This window comes from Pongo abelii, chromosome 3, assembly GCF_028885655.2.
Source record: "Pongo abelii isolate AG06213 chromosome 3, NHGRI_mPonAbe1-v2.0_pri, whole genome shotgun sequence".
In the NCBI taxonomy this organism is placed as follows: domain Eukaryota; kingdom Metazoa; phylum Chordata; class Mammalia; order Primates; family Hominidae; genus Pongo; species Pongo abelii.
The window spans coordinates 167,512,460-167,534,577 of NC_071988.2; the positions used below are offsets into that span (position 1 = coordinate 167,512,460).

At 40.6% G+C, this 22,118-nt stretch overlaps 1 protein-coding gene across 3 annotated transcripts in view; it reads left to right on the plus strand.

Annotated features, from left to right (window-relative positions):
• Window positions 1-22,118, plus strand: part of C3H4orf51 (chromosome 3 C4orf51 homolog) — a 91,315-nt gene that overhangs the window by 20,360 nt on the left and 48,837 nt on the right. For all 3 annotated transcript variants that reach the window (XM_002815183.5, XM_054554542.1, XM_054554541.1), the window contains exon 3: window positions 20,381-20,439. In XM_002815183.5, coding sequence (XP_002815229.1) covers window positions 20,381-20,439 — 59 coding nt within the window. The remainder of the gene's footprint in view (window positions 1-20,380; window positions 20,440-22,118) is intronic.

Here is a 22,118-nt window from a genome sequence, read left to right on the forward strand (position 1 = left end):
CTTGGCGTGCTTATTTGCATAAAGCACAGTGAGAATAATTATGTACCATATAGACTCCTTTTAAAATTGGCTTTAATGAAACTGTGTTCCATAAGGAATTTCAGATAAGACTTTTTTTAAAGCCTTAGGTTGGCACCATCAAATACCTGTATGACATGGGTAAATTTCTCTCCTCTTGTGGTCTCAAGATAACTTGGGGCTTCTAGACCTGTTATAAAGTGATATTCTTTACTCACCACAGGCCAGGAACCCCGTACAGGGACTGTGTAGCCAAGGTATGAGGGCGGTTTTCCGAAGGAGCTTTTATTGGCTTCATAATTCCATTTTGATTCCTTAAAGAAAAGCATGCCATTCCAGTCAAAGCCTTGGTAAAATAACCAGTTTCTCCAATTGTGTCCTGTTACAAAATAAAACGATTCTTTTTTTTTTTTTTTTTGAGACAGAGTCTTGCTCTGTCGCCCAGGCTGGAGTGCAGTGGCACAATTTCAGCTCACTGCAAGTTCCGCCTCCTGGGCTCATGCCATTCTCCTGCCTCAGCCTCCCCAGTAGCTGGGACTACAAGGTGCCTGCCACCATGCCCGGCTAATTTTTTTTTTTTTTTTGAGACAGAGTTTCCCTCTTGTCACCCAGGCTAGAGTGCAGTGGTGGGATCTTGGCTCACTGCAACCTCCACCTCCCGGATTCAAGCGATTCTCCTGCCTCAGCCTCTCGAGTAGCTGGGATTACAGGTGCCCACTACCACGCCCGGCTAATTTATTTTTGGATTTTTAGTAGAGACGGAGTTTCACCATGTTGGGCAGGCTGGTCTTGAACTCCTGACCTCAGGTAATCCGGCCCACCTCGGCCTCCCAAAGTGCTGGGCCACCAGGTGTGAGCCAATTTTTTTTATTTTTTAGTAGAGACGGAGTTTCACTGTGTTAGCCAGGATGGTCTCGATCTCCTGACCTCGTGATCCACCCGCCTTGGCCTCCCAAAGTGTTGGGATTACAGGCGTAAGCCACCACGCCCAGCCCATACAAGATTTTTTTTTATATAAAATCTCTTCTTTATAACCTTCCGTGCCTTTAGAACCTTTGAATTCAACAAAAATCATTTTCCTTCCATTAGAAAGTTAAGATTTGTACTGCATGTTGCTTTGCAAGCTCTGTAAAGGGCGAACAAATGAGAAGGTTATTTACATACTGTACTGGAGAAGTTATCCCACCCCAAGAGATTGCTCAGTTAGATTTTTGCTAGTGCTTGTCTGAATAAGTGTGGGCTATTTCTATACCACTGGGTAGGACTGTCCAGGATGAAGTTATTGGTTAAAGATTTAGGTAGCTTTCCTAGGAGAAATAGAGCTATTAGAAAGATGAATTCAGAGGTCAGGTAAATATTAAGCAAGCACCCATCATGGAAAATATATTTTTGCCCTAAAGAGATGTTGGGTATTTAGACATCACCAGGGACTGGTCCCTTAAGTAATATAAAGGGATGTGAATTTTTTCTTTTGGAGGGAGGGGGTGCCATTTCCCCCATTACCTGACAGGATTTGGAGGCAAGTTGCTCAGAGAAGGAGATTAGCACAGAGTAGGCAGCTCTTGAACCCAAAAGGGAAATTTATAAGTTTACTTGCCACCTCCAGAGTTGCCCTCAACTTTGTCTTGCTGATGACAGTGTCTGATTTGGAAGCCAGTCAGAGCAGACAGCCTCTTCAGCTCAAGGCCATCAGGAGTTGGGAGTCTGTCCCAGGGGTGGTTTGGCCCTCGGAGCAGTCTTATTTCCAGTGGCCGACCTTCTGGCAGAAGGGGCAAACCATGCACATAGCTTTTATCCCATTGGGGCAGTGCTTTCCAGTGCCCTGGCTTCCTGCACCAATGGTGGTTACCTGGAGAAGTGTCCTTAGGGCAACCTGGAGGGGGCTAGTGGGCTCGCAGAGCAGCCAGTAGTTGAGCTCACCTCCTTTCTGTTTTCTTTCTCCTTTTCCTTAGCCCTGTCCTCCTTATTCTGCTCTCAGTTATGAAAGACTGAAGAGGCTAATCTGAGGACCTCCTGCACAGTGGCACTAGGTTCCAAGACTGACTTTTGTAATTTCCTCCCCTTTCATTTTTAAGCCAAATGGTATTACAAAGGAAAACTATTTTCTTGTTTTAAGGTTTGGGGAGATCTTTCCGTTTGGGGAGATACATCCAAGGGGCATGTCCTGTGGTATCGAGACAAGATTACCTGTCTGTGAAGAGAGGACAGGGGAGAAAAAAATAAAAACAAGGTGTCCCCTCTTACTTTCCTGTTATCCTATATGGGGCATCCCCTATTCATCCTTAGGGTTCCAGAATGAACCGGTCTTACCATGTACCCTTTACCTTGGTCCCGTCTCATCACAATTATGCACTTGAGAACAGAGGAGATACTGGAGTGAACAGTGGGCTCCTTGTTTATCCTTGGGGTTCCAGAATGAATCAGTCTTACCATATACCCCTAACCTTGCCTTCATCTCTTTTCTAATGGTAATCTGTTAGTCTGGGACCAAGCTTTATCTCTGTCCTATGGGTCTATTGTGCCTACGGTCTTGGGCTGGCCTATATCCTTGTCTCCATGACCTCATAGTGACTCTCACTTGGAGCATTTTAGCAACAAAATCATTATCTTTTCTCAGATTCCCATTTTCCATGTTTTTTAAGTGGAAAAGAGGCCTGCTTTTCAGCTAACTGCCTCAAGGGGGCTGGACTTCGCTTCCTTTGAATATGACCTTGAAGTTCTTGATGCATGTTGAGAAGGGCATGGAAGTGATTAGCGAAATGGAGGCTACAGGAAGAAGTGGGAGGATGTGAGAGGAATACTCATGGGAAGCCTTCATATGCTCACAAAAACAGCAACCCTTGGATTCTAGAGGGAAACGTTTATTTGCCCTCTTGACATAAAGTAGTAACCTCCAGAGAACTTGGGGCTTGGAGTAAGAACTCACAAATGGCAAAGGAAGAACTTTGCCTCCTTCCTGAGGGGTTCTAACTCAAAAAAAGCAAGTATGTGGGGCTTTTAAAGGGCCACAGAGTGAGGCCCTATGCAGGTGGAAAAACTGCTTCCAAAGCCACTGAAAAACTTACCCCTAGAGCATAATAGGAACAAAAAGCATATGGCAAGTCATAAGTTGCTGGCAGAGCCAGGGATCCACTTAGTGCCTGTCCCCACAATGTGCCAAGAGACAGGGGAAGGGCTGGAAGTCATCCAAGTTGGTAGGGTAAAAACAAGTATAAATCTCAGGGGATACCTGCAAGGAAGCCCATGTCTTTGTTGCCATGCAAATGTAGCAAGAGCTGCAGGAACATGAATTACAGGGAGTATGTGTTTAAGAAGTCACGTGGCATGCAAAAGTGAAAACAAAGAGGTGGACTTGCCCCTGAGGCAGACAGTCTGGCAGGTGTGCAAGGCCATTTCAGAAAACACACAGAGAAAACAGGAGAATAGGCAGCATCGGTTTTTTGGGGAAAGAGGTAATTTTAGTTGGAAAAGCAGAAGAAACCCAAGCATTGCATGGGTTTAGGCTTTAGTCCTACCATTCTCATGAGCTCACTATTTAGGAGGCCCATTAGTGTCTCAGTTCTACTTGATGTGGGCCCGAAGATCTTTCCCACCCCTACAAGCCACCTGCCAGGGTGAGCTGAGAGAGCAGCCAGGAGGAGCAGAGCCACTTGCAGCTGAGAGGAATCATTCTGGGGGTTGGTTAGTAAGCAGGAGAGTAAAAGGGGCGAAAACCATGCACAGAGGTTGAATGCCTCCAGCGGAAGAAGGCAAGATGTAGAAGTCTCTTACCACTAGGGAACATATCTGAGTCATGCAACACCAAAATATGTTAGCAGTGGAACGTAGCTGAGTCACAGCACCAAAGTATGTTAACAGCAGAATGTATTTGAGTCATGGCACCAAAATATGTTACCAGCAGCGAATCCATACAGATCTGCAGCAGTCTCAACTCTTGCCTTCTCAAAAGAAAGAATTTAACTCAGGGGTATAAGGCAGAAGGAGAAACAGAGGCAAGTTTTAGAGCAGTAGTGAAAGTTTGTTAAAAGGCTTTAGAGCAGGAATGAAAAGAGGTAAAGTACACTTGGAAGAGGGCCAAGCAGGTGACTTGAGAGATCAGATGTGCAGCTTGACATTTTGACTTGGGGTTTTATATGTTGGCCTGCTTCTGGGGTATTGTGTTCCTTCTCTCCTGATTCTTCCCTTGGGGTGGGCTGTCTGCATGTGCAGTGGCCTGCTAACGCTTGGGAGGGGAGCATGCACAGCGTGTGTACTGCATTGTACACATGCTCACTTGAGGCATCCTTCCTTTGCCGGTCAAATATCCCTAGAAGGTCATATACCAGTTAAACTCTGCCATTTTGCCTCTTAATGTGCACACTTGAGCCCACTTACCCATCTCCTGAAAGCTTATCAGGAAGCTGCTGATTACCAGTTTCAGGTGTTTTGGTTTATTGAGAGACTGTCTTTACGTGGCATTGGTTGCAGCCAATTATTATTTGAGAGAGAGAGTTAAGCCTTTCTCTCTGATGGTTGCCTGACATTCCCGGTGTGTATGTGTGGTGGGGGGTGCGGGGGTGGGGAGCCCTCTCCTGCTCTGCTCGTGTCTGACTAGCTACCTACTGTGACAGTTTGATTTAATGTGTCGTGGTTGAAGAAAGCAAAGATCACCTGGTGACCATCCAGAGGCAAAACTTATCTGAGGAATTTAGAAGTAATTAGATTTTCCTATTATCTAAAGCTGTCATCTGGTACCAGTCTTCTTTCCCCCAAATTTATAAGTAACTAGAATTTTTATACATCTCCAGAATGCATGCATATCAAAACTCATTGTGCAACCCTTGCTGACATCAAGGCACCAAAATGTCTACAAATGTAACAATTTATTATAACCTACATGGCTAATATGGTCCAAATTACCCTTAAAGCTTCTGCTTTAAGGTCCATAAATACCTCTAAGGAAAAATTCACCACAATGCACTCAGTCCTCTCTTGTTGAGGTGCCCCACTGCACTCTTCTCCAGTGTTCTAATAAAACTACTTTTCAAACCTAAACTGTTGTTGGTAAATTATTCTTACTACCCTGCTACCTGCAAGCTGACCACTTTCCATTGCTGGGGCTCTAACAGCTCGCCCAACAATGGAAAAGTCACCTTTGGGTTGAATCTGTTTGGGAACTTTTTATCTTCATGTACCTGGCTGTATGTATCTCTCTCCACGTTTGGGGAGTTTTTGTTCTTTAAATAAGTTTTCCACTTCTTTCTCTCTTCTGGTACTTTCTTTCTCTTTTCCTTCTGGTACTACCATAGTCTGTATATGTATATTAGTTCTCTTGATAGTGTTCCATAAATCCCATAGCCTTTCCTCATTTCTTTTCATTCATTTTTTTCTTCTTTCTCCTCTGACTGGATAGTTTCAAATGATCTTCTTTGAGTTCATAGATTCTTTCTTTTGTTTGATCAAGTTAGCTGTTGATGCTCTCCATTGAATTTTTTATTTCATTTATTGCATTCTTCAGCTCCAGAATTTTTTAAAATAAATTTTATTGTGCTTGCTTAAGATACAGGAACACCTTGTTTTATTGCATTTTGCTCTATTGTGCTTCACAGATCATTGCCTTTTTCTCACAAATTGAAAGTTTGTGGCTACCTTGCATCAAGCAAATCTATTGCTGCCATTTTTCCAACAGCATGTATTCACTTGTCTCTGTGTCACATTTTGATAATTCTCACAATATTTAAAAATTTTCATCATTATTGTGTCTGTTATGGTAATCTGCAATTAGTGATGTTTGATGTTATTATTGTAATTGTTTTGAGACACCACAAACCACACTCATATAAGACAGCAAACTTAATTGATAAACTTTGACTGCTTTGCCAACCAGCCATTTCCCCATTTCTCTCCTCTCCTTGGGCCTCCCACTTCCCTAAGACACGACAATATTAAAATTAGGCCAATTAATAACCCTACAATGGCTTTTAATTGTTTGAGTGAAAGGAAGAATCACATATTTCTCACTTTAAATTAAAAGCTAAAATGGTTTAGCTTAGTAAGGAGGGCATATTGAAAGCCAAGACAGATCAAAAGCTCAGCCTCTTGCACCAAACATTTAGCCAAGTTGTGAATACAAAGAAAAAGTTCTTGAAGGAAATTAACAGTGCTACTCCAGTGAACTCACAAATGATAAGAAAGCAAAACAGCCTTATTGCTAACATGGAGAAAGTTTTAGTTGTCTGAATAAAAGATCAAAGCAGCCACAACATTTTCTCAAGCCAAAGCCTACAGAGAAAGGTCCTAACTCTTCAACTGTAGGAAGAATGAGAGAGGCAAAGAAGGTGCAGAAGAAAAACTTGAAGCTAGCAGTTATTGTCGGTTAATGTAAAGAAAGAAGCAATCTCCATTACATAAAAGTGCAAGGTGAAGCAGCAAGTGCTGATGTAGAAGCTGCAACAAGTTATCCAGAAGACATAGCTAAGGTAATTAATGAAGGTGGCTGTACTAAACAATATATTTTCCATGTAGACAAAACAGTTTTCTGTTGGAAGAAGATGCCATCTAGAACTTTCATAGCTAGAGAGAAGAAATCAAATTCTGGCTTCAAAACTTCAAAGGACAGGCTGACTCTCTTGTTAGGGGCTAATGCAGCTGGTGACTTTAAGTTGAAGCCAAAGCTATTTACTATTTTGAAAGTCCTAGGGCCCATAAGAATTATGCTAAATCCAGTCTACCTGTGCTGTATCAATGGGACAACAAAGCCTGAATGACAGCAAATCTGTTTATGGCATGACTTCCTGAATATTTAAGCCCACTATTGAGACTTACCACTTGGAAAAAAAGGTTCCTTTCAAAATATTACTGCCCACTGACAATGCACCTGGTCATTCAAGAACTCCAGTGGAGATGTACAAGGAGTTTAATGTTGGTTCCATGCCTGCTAACACAACATCCATTCTGTAGCCTATGGATTGGGGGTAATTTTGACTTTCAAGTTTTATTATTTAAGAAATATGTTTCATAAGGCTATGGCCACCATAGATAATGATTCCTTTAATGAATCTGAGCAAAGTAAGTTGAAAATCTTCTGGAAAGGATTCTCCAATCTAGATGCCATTAAGAATATTTGTCATTAATAGAAGGTCAAAATATGAAAATTAACGGGAGTTTGAAAGAAGTTGATTCCATCTGCTGTGGATGACTCTGAGGGGTTTAAGACTTCAGTGGAGTAAGTATGTGTAAGATGGGATAGAAATAGCAAGAGAACTAGAATTAGAGGTGGAGCCTAAGGATGTAACTGAATTGCTGCAATCTCATAATACAACTTTCATAGATGAGGAATTGCTTCTTATGGATGAGCAAAGAAACTGATTCCTTGAAATGGAATCTACTCCTGGTGAAGATGCCATGAACATTGTTTTAATGACAACAAAGAATTTACAATATGACATAAACTGAACTGATAAAGCAGCAACAGGGTTTAAGATGATTGATTCCAACTTTGAAAGTGTTTTTAAATTAAGGTATGTCCATTTTATTTTTATTTTATTTTATTTTTTTTATTTTTGAGATGGAGTCTCACTTTGTTGCCCAGGCTGGAGTGCAGTGGTGCAATCTCGGCTCACTGCAAGCTCCGCCTCCTGGGTTCAAACAATTCTCCTGGCTCAGCCTTCCAAGTAGCTGGGATTATAGGCACCTGCCACCATGCCTGGCCAATTTTTGTATTTTTAGTAGGGACGGAGTTTCACTATGTTGGCTAGGCTGGTCTTGAACTCCTGACCTCACATAATCTGCCCACCTTGGCCTCCCAAAGTGCTGGGATTACATGCGTGAGCTACCGCACCTGGCTCATTTTATTTTTAGACATAAAGCTACTGCCCACCTAATAGACTACAGCATAGGGTAAACATAACTTCTACATGCACTAGGAAACAAAAAGTTCATGTGACCCACTTTATTGTGATGTTTTCTTTATTGAAATGGACTGGAACTGAACCCACACTGTCTCTAAAGTACACTTGTATACAATATGATGCTATAGAGTACATATATAGTAAACAGGTTACCATAATGAAGCAAATTAAATATCCGTCATCTCACATAATTACCCTTTTTTATGGCAAGAGCAGCTAAAATCTACTCATTGATTAATAGCATGAATCCAGGATCTAGTACAGTTTTATTACCTACAATCCTCACGTGTTCATTAGATCTCTAGACTCGTTCTTCCTACATATCTGCCACTTTGTATCTTCTGACCTACATATTCTGTTTGTTTTTCATTTCTGTTTGTTGAACTTCTCATTTGGTTCATGTGCTGTTTTCCTGATTTCATTAAGTTGTCTGTGTTCTCTTTGTGGTTCACTGTGCTTTTTCATAACAATTATTTTAAATTTGTCAGGAAATTTGTAGAGCTCCATTTTGGGGGGTTGGTAACTGGAAAAATACAGTGTTTCTCGGGTGGTGACATGTTTCCTTGATTTTTCTTATTGCTCAAAGTCTTGAGTTACTGTCTTTGCCTTTGGAGATATAGTCACATACTCCAGTCTTCACTGACTGTCTTCAGGGGAGAAACACATTCACCAGTCAGCTCAGCTGGATATTTGATGGCTCTCTCAGGCCTTTTCTATGGATATGCCCATTCCACCTCTCTTGCTCCCTCTTTGGAGGGAATTCTTAAGATTGTATGGCTTCTGTCAATCCTGCAGAGCCAGACCAGATGCTGAGAGGCTCTTGTTTGTCTTCCCTAGAGCAGTGCCCTAAAATGCTTACATTTGTGTGCTTTCTCCCAGTCTCATGGAGTTGGGTGGGCTGTCTGCACATGCCATCTGCAGAGGTTTGCACTTGCTGTCTCCAGGGACACAGGGAGAACAGGCTACAGGGGAAGGGGTAGTGATGCATGTGGGGCATTGGGTGTACCCATGGGCCAGTTGGGGTGGTCTGCAGGTGAGGCAACCCAAGCAGCTCATGGGTGGGTTTCTGATGGACTCCCTGAAGCACTAATTGGGATCCATGGCCCTTTGTTGAGTTCTGAACCCTGGTGGCTGTGAGTCTTTGCCTCTCTTCCCTGTTTGCAGCCTCCCTCACTACTCAGCTGTGATAATCACCTCAGTATTTTCTGTGGGGTGAGAAAGAAGTGGGCTTCTGGGGCAGTGTCTCTCAGAGCTGGAGGAGCCAGACACTCACTCACTATTCTCTCACTTCTTCCCATGGGAAGAATCGTGAGCTGAGGAGCTCTCTCTTGGCACTGAGTTGTGCTACCTTGCAGGAGAGGTGTCACGGGTAAAGGGAAACTGTTCTTCTTACCCTCTTCAATGCATCTATTCTTGGAGTTTTTACTCCACTAATGTGCTGGAATTTCTCCACTGGCCACCCAGGCTCCCACTATAGTACTGTCATCCATGGGTGGTTGTCAAAATCAATCCGTCCATGGGGAAATGACGGTAGAAAACTCCTATTCTGCCATTTTATTGACATCACTCTCCTCTACTTTTAGATTCTTGATGGTAGCCCCAATGGCTTCCATTTGCCTACTAAAGGGGTGGTGGTCTTTAGCAGGAAAATGACCATGTTCCACACTGGAACAGCTGCTCTTAAAAATGACAGTTCTTCCAAAGCAAACATTTTTCTCTTTCATGTTAGTCCCAGAATGTAACTTCCCAGAATGTAACTTCCACCAGAGCTTGGAGCTCTGGGTGATATAATCTGAGATTTACTGAGTACACCAAGGAACTAAGAAGATACACCAAAACTATCAACTATCAACTAGTAAACTATATTTACTAATCTATAGCCACCTCCACCCTGTTTCAGTTAAATTAGATTAACAGTAGTTGTTATAGATAACCCCCCCAAATTATCTATTATCTATTATCAAAATTGCCTATTGATTAGGGGGTTGATAGATAAACTTCCAAATTCCAGTTGCTTAACACAATAAAATTTTTTTTTCTTTATCCAAAGGCAAAGTTGGCTGTTCTGCAGGTAGACCTTTCTCATGGTGACCTGGGACACAGACTTCCTTCCTCTTGGGCTTCCACCAATACCCGAAGCCCTAGAGCCCTTTGTCTCCATCTGGCAGGTGGGGGTGAAGGGGAGGGGAGACACACGTGCTCTTTCTCCACTTCAGCCTGGAAGTGACTTGCATCACTTATGCTCACATTCCAATGTGATGCCAGAGAGCTCAGAAATGGATTCCTTGGCTGGGCAGCCACTTCCTAGCAACAACTGCACACTATGGAAGGGAACAGCTGGCCATTCTGCCACACACTGATTTTGAGAAGAGAACACAATAGATTATTTTCCATATAATTTCTGTCTCTCAGGGTTGAATCTTTGAAGGTTTAACAAGATGAATGATTGTAATATTAAATTAGGATTTGTAGCAATTTATAAAATATTCAGGTAATGCCCATTTGTGGTGGGATGTATCTATGTGTGTGGTAGGGGCTGCACATGGTGGAAAAAGTTATCCTGCAGCCTTATTGGGTTTTCCTAAATAATGGAGATAAAAGTTTTTGATGGTTGCCTTGGATGATCACTATTCTGTTAGCTTTCCTAGTAAAATTTGACTTTATGAGCATAGTAAATCTGAGGAGGGTTTTATGTGTTCCTCTGTGGTTTGTTGAGGCAAGAGGAGAGGACAGCTGACCATGTGTGCTATTGTTAAAATCAGGAGACTTTCTTTCTTCCCTTTGCAGTAAAGAGCATAAAATTGAAACACACTATGTAGCTTGAAGACAAGTCTGAGCCTGTGTTTGGGAAATTAAACAGCCTGAACACGTCATTCACAGTAAGTTAAGGTGACAGCACATCTGATCTGAGTAGCACAAAGTACAATTCTATTACATTCATATTGTTTTTTTGTGCCCTTCAGAATTCTGATTAACTTTGCTAATCACCTGTGGCTTGCTAGACCTGCTGAGCAGTCCTGAAGTTGGATGGGTGGGGGCATTTTAGGGATGGAAACATGAGTAGCGAAAGCAATAATCTACTACTCTACAGCAGGTATTACTTTGCATTCCTATCACCTCTCCAGTTATTATAGTAAAGCACTGGGAGGACGAAAGGTAGAAATGGCATCAGTGAATATACTCATAATGACTGCTTATCAATTTACCCATATTGCCTTTTTCATTCTTCGCAAGTGGTCATTTTCATATAACTGATGTTGCCTCTCTTCATTAAGAGGTAACAGTACATCAAAGCAGTACTATTTAATTTACCCAAATGATAATTTCTCCTTGTGCTTCTTTTCCATTTCCATGTCAAATTTTGGATTATCAACATTAATTTTGCTTGAAGCCAAGGATCAAATTGTCAGTAGAGGCCAATTATATAAATTTGCTTGTCACTAGTGGACTTTGGTCGACTGGTTGTTCCTTTGTAACATCCATTCATAAATAGAAAAATTGCATTGGCTGTTCTTAAGTGTGATTCATGATCATCATAGGAGAAAAGTTCTCAAATTCCTTTTCACATCTGCCTTTCAAAGAGTTCAGCTGCATTTCTGCCTACATTAAAGTGCTTTTCCTTTTGCATTAATATTAATTTTCTTTCCAGGAGTTTGATTTGGTTGTAGCTTTTCTGACCTGATTTCCTTCTATATCATATGCTCAGCTCTTATATTCAAAGTAGAACAAAGCAATAGCTAATAAAAATCCAGTATTATAAAGCTGCAATACAACAAAATTTTAATTCAACTTTCTCTCCATTGTACTATGCTAATACAGATTCTAATATGTTTTGTTTTATTAAACTTCTGTCCAGCAGAAGCAACTTTATGAAGAGCATGTAGAAAGCAAACCATGATACAGCTGGGCCAACACTCACTGGCTTTCCCTTTCTTTTCTCTGTCCTAAGCTCCATATCTGTGGCCCACATCTGTACTGCTCTAGGGAGAGCCCAGCTGAACCATGGAAGAGTGCACTGGTCTCTTTTATTCTTGCTGTTCCAGGAGATGTAACATGCACTAGGAGGAGGTGTTATGTGGTATGACCACAGTAAAGTCCAGATATGAAAACGTGTAAGATATCCTTGGGATATTTCCTAAACACAGACAGCAAACCTCAAGTCTCTGAATCAGCTACCTGGAAATGCTTTTATGGGATATGACATTTAACAAGGACGGCCGTGCCTAGGAGAATATTGATAAGAACCAAATAATATTCTAAGAGGGCAAAATGCGTATGAGTTGCAATGTAATTTCAAGAGTATTTGTGCCCATTTTTAACATCCTTTCTCATCTACTCTTTCAATCCCACTTTAATTCTTCTGTAAAGCCTTTCCAAGCCTTGAAAGACTTCAAAAAGCAGTAAGAACTCACTGGACTACCCCATAAGTAATGTCTTGCCAACCCAATCTATTCTCCACAGACAGACATCTTAATGCATAAACAAAATAACCTCACTTCTGTTTCCTGTTGCACTTACAACAAAATCCTAATTTTTTACCATGGCCTGGAAGGTATTGCACGAATGTGACCTTGCCTATCTTTCCAGTCTCATTTCACACCTTCTCCCACCTTTGCTCATCCTGTTCCAGTTATATTGTATTCATTTAGCAGCTTGAAACTGCTATTTCCCACCTCAGGACCTTTACACGTGCTGAATCTTTGCTGGAACACAATTATCCCAGTTCTGCTGAGCTGTATCCTTCAGGTCCTTCAATTCTGAACTTAAATGTCACCTCTTCAGAGAGGCCTTTCCTGGCTACCATGTTTAAAATAAGTTTTTCACATTCTCACCCTCTTCATCTTTATCTTGATGCCTGCTTTGCTTTCTGTGTATTATGGTATTTGTTTACTTGCTTATTATCTCTTTCTCCTACTAGAACATAAGCTTTATGAGGGAGGAACTTGTCTGTCTTGTCTTTGTATTCCCAGCACCTGGCACAGGGCATCACACAAAGCAGATTGTTTGTCATTGTTTGTTGAACGATGGTTTTTACGGTCCTTCCGTGGTGGTTGGCTTTTTACTTCCCACAACATACTTCTTTATAGGGGCAGGTCTTTGTTTATAATTTGTCTTCCAAAAGGAAACTTATACATGACTTTTAAAAATTAAAACATAGTGTATAGAAGCAACCTTTGAAAAACTGTGTTTCCAATGACAGCCTTTAGAATCCTATGTAGGAGCCCCTAGAATTGCAATACTTTAAAAATGAAGTGAATGACTAGTGCATGGCACTGTTGCACACAAACATGATTTTAGTTATACTCACTTCTCCATCCCCTACCCAGTTTCCGTGATGCGCTAAAGGAGATATGGCCAGGCAAACCCCAAATCTGAAACTTATGCATGAGGAATATAAATAAGGGATGGCAAATGTGATTTGGGGGGAGAGGAAAAGAGGAGAGAAGGCAGGTGACTGGCTGGTGGCTGTGGGAGGAGTTGGGGCCTGAGGCTGGGGAAGGACCTCCCATTTCTTAGCAATGTGAGTATCTCGTGGCTTCCAAGCTTGGTTGGTTTTGTTTTGCTCATGCCTCAGAGGTGTGCCCCCTTGTTCTGTGGTTGGATCATTTCCAAAGCTTATTGATCCTGGAGGTTGGGGCCCCAGAATGAAGGTGGAAACAGGTGGGTTAGGGCATGCCTGAATAGAGGGAGGCTTTTTCCATGGGTCTTCTGGTCAGTCTAAGAAAGGGACTTTACACTGGCCCTGGGATGCGAACATAAAGGAGCAATGGGCACCTCCCCCAGCTTTCCTGGGAGAGACTCACAGCTCCCCAGCCAAGGCTTCCTCACACCCAAGCCAACTTTTCCCAGCAGAGGAAACTTCCCTCTCCAAGACCTCCTCTGTTCTGAAGTCCAGAAATGGGGTCAACAGGAAGACTCTCACTTCTCACTTCTCCTCAGCTATACAGGGAGATACCCAGGAGTGAAAACCCCCCACCTACACTCCCCCAAAGGAGCCCTAGGTCTTACTGTGATTAAGACTGTCCTTCTGTGAGTGACTCCACACAATATTCCGCCTGTCGGCTGAGCTATTGCTGGCTGAGGTGCTGCACTTTTTACCCCACCACATATTCCCCAGGAGTGTTCTTCTTGCTCTTCCTCCACCCATCTCCCCACACTGATTGCCTAGCTGGACTGATTTAACACTTCCTTCCTGGTACAAGGCCTTACAGGTCATTCTGGTGAGGGGAGAAAAGGACTCCGAAGGGCTTTGGTGTGATTGTCTTCATTGTTTTCCCCTAGGGTCACCCTTATTTGCCTTCCATTTTCAACAAAGGAAAGATGCCCCTGTGGGACAGTGGAAGGGTCAGGCGTCAGACAGGCAGGCTGCTCCCTCACCTAATCACTGCCCTCACCCTCCTTCCCCATTTCTCTATGGACCTTGATAGCCACAGCTGCCCAAGGTTTGCAACAAAGGGAACTAAGTGACCGAAAACAAGCCTCACTCACCACGGTGTGAGCTGTCATGGCAGAGGGACATTTTAACTTCATGACTTAGATTGTTTTTTGGCTAATTTGTATGCCTTGCTGTGAGAAGTGAATACATTTCTTTTAAACTACAGGAAGAAAAAAAGATGGCCAGGTGTGGTGGCTCACGCCTGTAATCCCAGCACTTTGGGAGGCTGAGGTAGGCGGATCACAAGGTCAGGAGTTTGAGACCAGCCTGGCCAATATGGTGAAACCCCGTCTCTACTAAAAATACAAAAATTAGCCAGGTGTGGTGGTGGGCGCCTATAGTTCCAACTACTCAGAAGGCTGAGCCTGGAGAATCGCTTGAACCTGGGAGGTGGAGCTTGCAGTGAGCTGAGGTCGCACCACTGCACTCCAGCCTGGGCGACAGAGAGAGACTCTATCTCAAAAAAAAAGAAAAGATCACACTGGCCACCAATATTTCTAGGTAGAGTGATAAACACTTTGCCTGGAATTGAGGGCCTCACCACACTAAACATGACAGCTATGCTGTGTTACTGCCAGCACACCCCAGAGAATCCCGGGATGGGCCTCTGGACTCAGAAAATATCAATGTCCCTTCTAGGTGGTGGGAATTTTGTTTTGTTTTCCTCTCTCTATTTTAAATTAGAAAACAGGCTAAGAAATGGTTAAATATGTTTGCCGGAAAATATTCAAGTGTAAGGCAACAGTTTCCAAATTCCCTGCAGAGACTGGGCACAAGGGAACATTGGCAGCCAAGCCTGTTATTAAGAAGGTCACAAGATGCCATCTGTTACTGCGTGCACTTTACTGTTCAAGCATAACATCAACTAGGAGGTGGCTGCAATTGATTTTGCCTGTGAACTTAAAAGATAGAGCTATGGTGGACACCATAGTGATTTTAGTAGACTTATACGAACAAACCATGTGTCTGCCTATGAGATGGGCGGGAGTTACGTGGGGAGAAAATAGGGAAAAGGTGAAGCATTATTTTTAGTTCTGTCCTTGGTTATAGCTATAGCTCAAATGTAATTTGGGATGCTCCTCGGTGATTTTCCTTTTTTGTGTGTGCCTAGTTTTAGCCGTTTACAAAATATAATAGAACTGCCTTCTTTATAATTACCAAGTTAAGGCAGATAAATGGGGGAGGGCACGAATAAAAAGACAGATAAATGAACTGCCTTATTCTTTTGTTCCCAAAGAATAAAAGAATGAAAAATTCTTTTAAAGAATTTCTAAAATCCACAAGACAGTTAAAATGGCACAATCAATACCCACCTGCCTTCTCCTAGATTCATCACTTGTTAATATTTTGCCACATTTCCTAGCATTTGCTTTATCTAAATCTCTCTATACTGATACCTATATATACTTATTTGCTGGAATGTTGAGAGTAAAATTAAAATATCATAACAGTATGTCCTAAATACTTCTGCATGAGTCTCCTATGGATAAGAATGTTCTCTTACATAACTACATCATTGTTATCACACTCAAAAAAAGTCTGACATTTTCTTAAAGTCAGCTGATCAGAAAAAAAAAATTTAACATTGCTAGAATAATTTTTATCTAATATATAGACCATTGAATGACTTATTCTTAAAAATCTGTCAAGAAAGAGATTTGCTCTCTAATCTATCCCAATGGTTAACACATCTCTCTTTAAGACAACGATATCTTATATTTTTGAGACACTTTGAAAAATCTGATGAAAGCTCTGGGACCTATCTTCAGAAAAATATTCGTAAAGACTGTACCAGTCCATGGCCTGTTAGGAAGTGGGCCGTACAGCAGGGGGTGTACAGTGGGGAGCAAGCAAATCTTCATCTGCATTTATGGCCACTCCCCATGGTTGGCATTACTGCCTGAGCTCCGCCTCCTGTCAGATCAGTGGTAGCATGAGATTCTCGTAGGAGCGCAAACCCTATTGTGAACTGAGCATGCAAAAGATCTGGGCTGCATGCTCCTTATGAGAAATCTAATGCCTGATGATCTGTCACTGTCTCCCATCACCCCCAGATGAGACCATCTAATTACAGGAAAACAAGCTAGGGCCCCCACTGATTCTACATTATCGTGAGTTGTATGATTATTTTATTATCTATTTCAATGTAAGAATAATAGAAATAAAGTGCACAATAAATATAATGTGCTTGAATCATCCTGAAACCATCACCCCTGCCCCTGCCCACCCACCTTCCATGTTTCCATGTTTCCATTGTCTTCCCTGAAACTGGTTCCTGGTGCCAAAAAGGTTGGGGACTGCTTCATAAAGACACTTATACTGGCCAACAATGCGTACATCTTGGCTGCTTCTAGGTTGTATTGTTCACATTTATTCTAAATTCTCCTCCTTTGTGTACATACAACTTAAGGCCGCAGTACTCAGAAAGGATGGAGAATGGTTTGTCTTCACCTTCCAACATTATGTTTTGTGTTCATGAACCTTCATTTCAAGACAGGCAGGTGGGAGATCAAAGTATCCCCAACATATTAAAGGAAAACAGAATCACAGATAAGGTTGACAGTTGAACTATGACAGACACCCAGTAGGTGGACTAAATGATTAGAAGACCTGGAGGTATACTTCCAAACTTGAGCTTCTCTGATTCTGCAAGCCTACACTTGCTTTCTTGATAATTTGCTTTTAAAAACTAAATACCTGTAACCCGGAATTACAGGAAATACAGGTATTTCCATCAGGGTTGGCACAGCATTTAAGGACCTAATACCTAAAGATAGAATTTGTTGGTAATTACAAAGATATTTAGTTTTATCAACAAATTGCCCAATTCAGTTACAATTCTAAGACTGGGAAGTGAGAGCAGGAAGGTAGATACATACTAGCAAATTAGGGTAACATTAAATGTCCTTAAAAGCCCAGCTGAAGCTGCCAAGGTCAAACTTTATCATGGGCTCTATTTTGTGAACTGTGACCTCGCAAAGAAAAGTCATTAGCTAACCATACTCCAACATATGTGAGCTTAACACTGGTGAAGAGGAACACAGGTTCCTCTCCACATACCGCTAAAGAAAATGAGAGACATTTCTAGTTCAGTGAGAAAAATGCCCAAGTTGGCTGAAAGATAAACACAAATGTATAAATACCTAATGCTATGGTCTAGTGCAAATTCTAATGTCTGGTTTTTTTCCCCATAATGCACCAAATGCCCTCAAAATTACTTTCTATAAAACTTTAATATTATAGAATCATATCACTTACTAATTAATGATTAGTATAATTCTTGAAAGGAAGGGTAGCAAAAAGCTAGTTAAGCCTCTGGGAGGCCTATGGGATTTATAAAAGTCTTACAGAGCTTTGAAAGGCTAAGAATTCACAGAGCATGGAAAAATCAGCACTAATTGTGAAGGATAAACTTCTTATCCGTCTGCTTTTACTGTGGCTATGAAAAAGTGGGTTTTTCTTGAATTTAGCTAAGTAATTGTTAAGCTCTTTGACTCTGGCTTAAGATACCTTCTTTTAAAAAAAAAGTGTATCAGCATAAAATAGCACACAAAGCAATGAACATTTGCCACAGGCTAGTCCTCTCTCTTGACTTATTTCTAACGACTAGGTCCCATCATATTACATCAAGCAAGACACCCTTTCAGCATTTTCCCCTGATTTTTAATAAAATCACACAAGATAACTCAGTATAATCCGTCATTAAAAAATCAATCTGGGCACCATGGCTCATGCCTGTAATCCCAGCACTTTGGGAGGCTGAGGTAGGAGGATTGCTTGAACTCGGGAGTTCGAGACCAGCCTAGGTAATAGAGTGAGAACTCATCTCTATGAAAAATGTTTAAAAATTAACTGAGCGTGGTGGCACGTGTCTGTAGTCCCAGCTACTTGAGAGGCTGAGGCAGAAGGATCCCTTGAGCCTGGAAGTTGGAGGTTGCAGTGAGCCATGATCATGCACTGTACTCCAGCCTGGGTGGCAGAGCAAGACTGTCTCAAAAAAAAAAAAAAAAAAAAAAGAAAGAAAGAAAGAAAAGAAAGAAAAGAAGAAAAGAGCAAGTGAAAAAGCACAATGACATCGTATGTTCTCACTCGTAAGTGGGAGCTAAGCTATGAGGATTGCAAAGGTATAAGAATAATACAATAGACTTTGTGGACTCAGGGGAAAAGGTGGAAGGGGAATGAGGAATAAAAGACTACACTTGGGTACAGTGTACACTGCTTGGATGATAGGTACACCAAAATCTCAGAAATCACCACTAAATAACTTATGTAACCAAACACCGCCTGTTCCCAAAAAACCTATTGAAATAAAAAAATTAGAAATTTTTAAATAAATAAATAAAAAGAAAAAACCATAATGAGTTACTACTTCACATCCATTAGAATGGCTATAATCACAAAGACAACAAATGTTGGAGAAGTTGTGGAGAAATAGGTACCTTCATTCATTGCTGGTGGGAATATAAAAGAATACAGCCACTTTGGAAAACACCTTGGCAGTTTCTTTAAAAGTTAAACAAAAATTAATAGCAGAACCCAGCGATGCTACATATAGGTTTTTACCCACTAGAAATGAAAACACATGTCTACACAGACTTGCAGGTGAATGCTCATCGCAGCATTATCCATAACAGCCAAAATTGGAAACCCTAATGTCTGTTACCTGGTGAATGAGTAACAAAATCTAGTATATTCTTACAATGGAATACTTTTCAGCAATGAAAAAAAAAAAAAGAACAAAATACTAAAACAGCTACAACATGGATGAACCTCAAAACATTGTATTAAGTTAAAGAAGTCAGACATACATGATCACATAGTGTATGATTCCACTTATATGAAATGTCCAGTAAAGGCAAATCTATAGAGAAAGTAGATGAGTGGTTTTCTAGTGCTGGTGATAAGAAAGGGGATTAACTATAAATGAGCAAAAGGAATCTTATTGGGATGATGAAAATACTCTAAAACTAGATTATGGTGATGATTGCATAACCTGATAAGTTTACTTAATTCACTGAACTGTGTATTTAAATTTTGTCAATTTCAAGGTTTATAAGTTATATATCAATAAAATTGTTTTAAAAAATACACCTGAGCTTCTCAAGACCTTAATAAAAATTTACAGCCTTGGAATTTCAGCAGTCTTGCCTCTCTCTAATTCTAAGAGTGTAAGTTGTGTATCATAGGAGAACATTTCAGACACAAAAATGTTTACCTCTCCCAAAAGCTCCAGAAGAATTACTATGAATTTAACTTCTACAGTTTTGTTTTACCTGTTTGATGCTTACTTTTAAAAAGATATTATTCTTAATTGACACATAATAATTGTACATATTTCTGGAGAACAGTGTGGTATTTTAACACGTGTATACAATGTGTAATGAGTGAGTCAGGGTAACTGGCACATCCATCACCTCAAACATTTATGATTTATTTGTATTGGGAACATTCAAAATCCTTTCTTGTAGCTATTCAAAAATATGCAATTTTCCAGAGATATTTCAAATAAAAGAAGAAAATACACAATAAATTATTGGGCTTTTTTTTGAGACAGGGTCTTGCTCTGTTGCTCAGGCTAGAGGGCAGTGTGCAATCATGGCTCACTGCATCCTCCACTTCCCAGGCTCAGGCAATCCTCCTGCCTTAGTCTCCGTGGTAGCTGGAACCCCAGGTGCCACCATCACACCCAGCTAATTTTTAAAAATTATTATTTGTAGAGACGGGGGTCTCCCTATGTTGCCAACGCTGGTCTCGAACTCCTGGCCTTAAGTGATTCTCCTGCCTTGACCTGCCAAAGTGCTGGGATTATAGCCATGAGCCACGGTGTCTGGCCATAAATTACTGTTAACTGTATTGCCTCTACAGTGTTATGGAACAATAAAACTTATTCCTCTTATGTAGCTATAATTTTTGGTCAGATGCTAAAGGGTAACAATTAATGTGTGTACAATTTGTGGTAATAGCCTAATTGGAAGTGTAAGGAATTTTATTCTAACACTGCATTTAATCCTGATTTTCCCTCTTCATGTGCATGCAGGACTATTCCCTGATATAACCAGGCCCTTTAAAAAGTCATTTGATGTCAAGCATGGAGTGGTAAGCCCAACATTTCTCAGCAATCTCTTACCTGTAGAGAGCTTAAATTATTGTACACTGCATATTATTCATTAAAAAAACAAAAGGGGTTAAATTTTTAAAAAACAATATTCACCAAACATTTATTCCTGAGTGCTTATTTTGTGTGTGGCTTTCTATTAGGTGATAGGAACACAACAATAACCAAGGTTACAAATTGTGAACAACTGATGATACTGTATTTTTATTATCATCACCAACTTTTCTTCTTTTCCTTGCAGAGGAAAAATTATATATAATATACTGGCAGTTAAAAATAACTTTTCTCTGACTGTAAACATTCAAATAATACAGAGTAACAAAGTAAAGATTATCTGAAATCCTTTCCCTTCCCCCAGGGACAATCACCATTTTCATTTCAGTGAACATCCTTATAAATGTCTCTCTATACTTATGTATACATAAGGATACATGCATACACACAGTATATTGATGAGATCATACTGGACACTGTCCTCTGTAACCTGCTTTTATCCCTCAATATTTTCATGGACATCTTTCAGTGTTAATCAACATAATTATTTGTTATCATTTTTAATGGATACATAATATTTTATTAACTGACTCCATTACAATTTTAAAATATGCCATGGGCTGGGCACGGTGGCTCATGCCTGTAATCCCAGCACTTTGGGAGGCCAAGACAGGTGGATCACCTGAGGTCAGGAGTTTAAGACCAGCCTGACCAACATAGTGAAACCCCATCTCTACTAAAAAAAAAAAAATACAAAATTAGCCAGGCATGATGGTGCGTGCCTGTAATCCCAGATGCTTGGGAGGCTGAGGCAGGAGAGTTGCTTGAACCCGGGAGGTGGATGTTGCAGTGAGCTGAGATCGTGCCACTGAACTGCAGCCTGGGCAACAAGAGTGAAACTCCACCTACAAAAAAAAAAAAATATATATATATATATATATATACACACACACACACACACACGCACATATGCCATATAAGGAGGCATTTAAGATTTTCTAATTTATAACTACTATAACCAATGTTGTGATCAATTTGAATATATGTTTTTGTAGCTGTAAAATCATCTCTGCAGGGTACGTTCCCATAAGAAGAATTCTTGGGTCAAAAGTACACTTATTTTACAAACGGTCAAACTGCCTTCCCAAAAATTGGCCTTGTGCCCCAGTAGTGCGTGAGAGTGCCTGTTTTCCTATATCCTCTCTAACACTAGCTTTAAAATATAATCTTGATGTTTTCCAACTTGACAGATGAAGATAGTTCAATTTTCTTTTAATTTCATTTCTTTGATTATTAGTGAAGTCAAGCATCTTCTCCTGTTTATTCATCATTCATAGTTCTTTCATAAATTGTAATTGATTCTCACTATTTGTGATTATATTTTGTAAAATCACCATGAATACTGAATTAAGGAATACTGAACCGTTGTTCCTAAAGGAAATATAAGGTTAGATTCCTGGGAGCCTCCAGTCACAACATCTTTGTCGACTGATCAATATATGATTTTGTTTTTATGTATATTTCTATTTAAAGACACTTAATTTAATATATGAACTCATGGCTAACAGCACTATAACTAATGCCAGAATGGAGCTTAATTAACTTACAAATAAATTTTAGCAAGTAGGTGAATTTGCAAATACAGATTCATGAATAATTATATTTG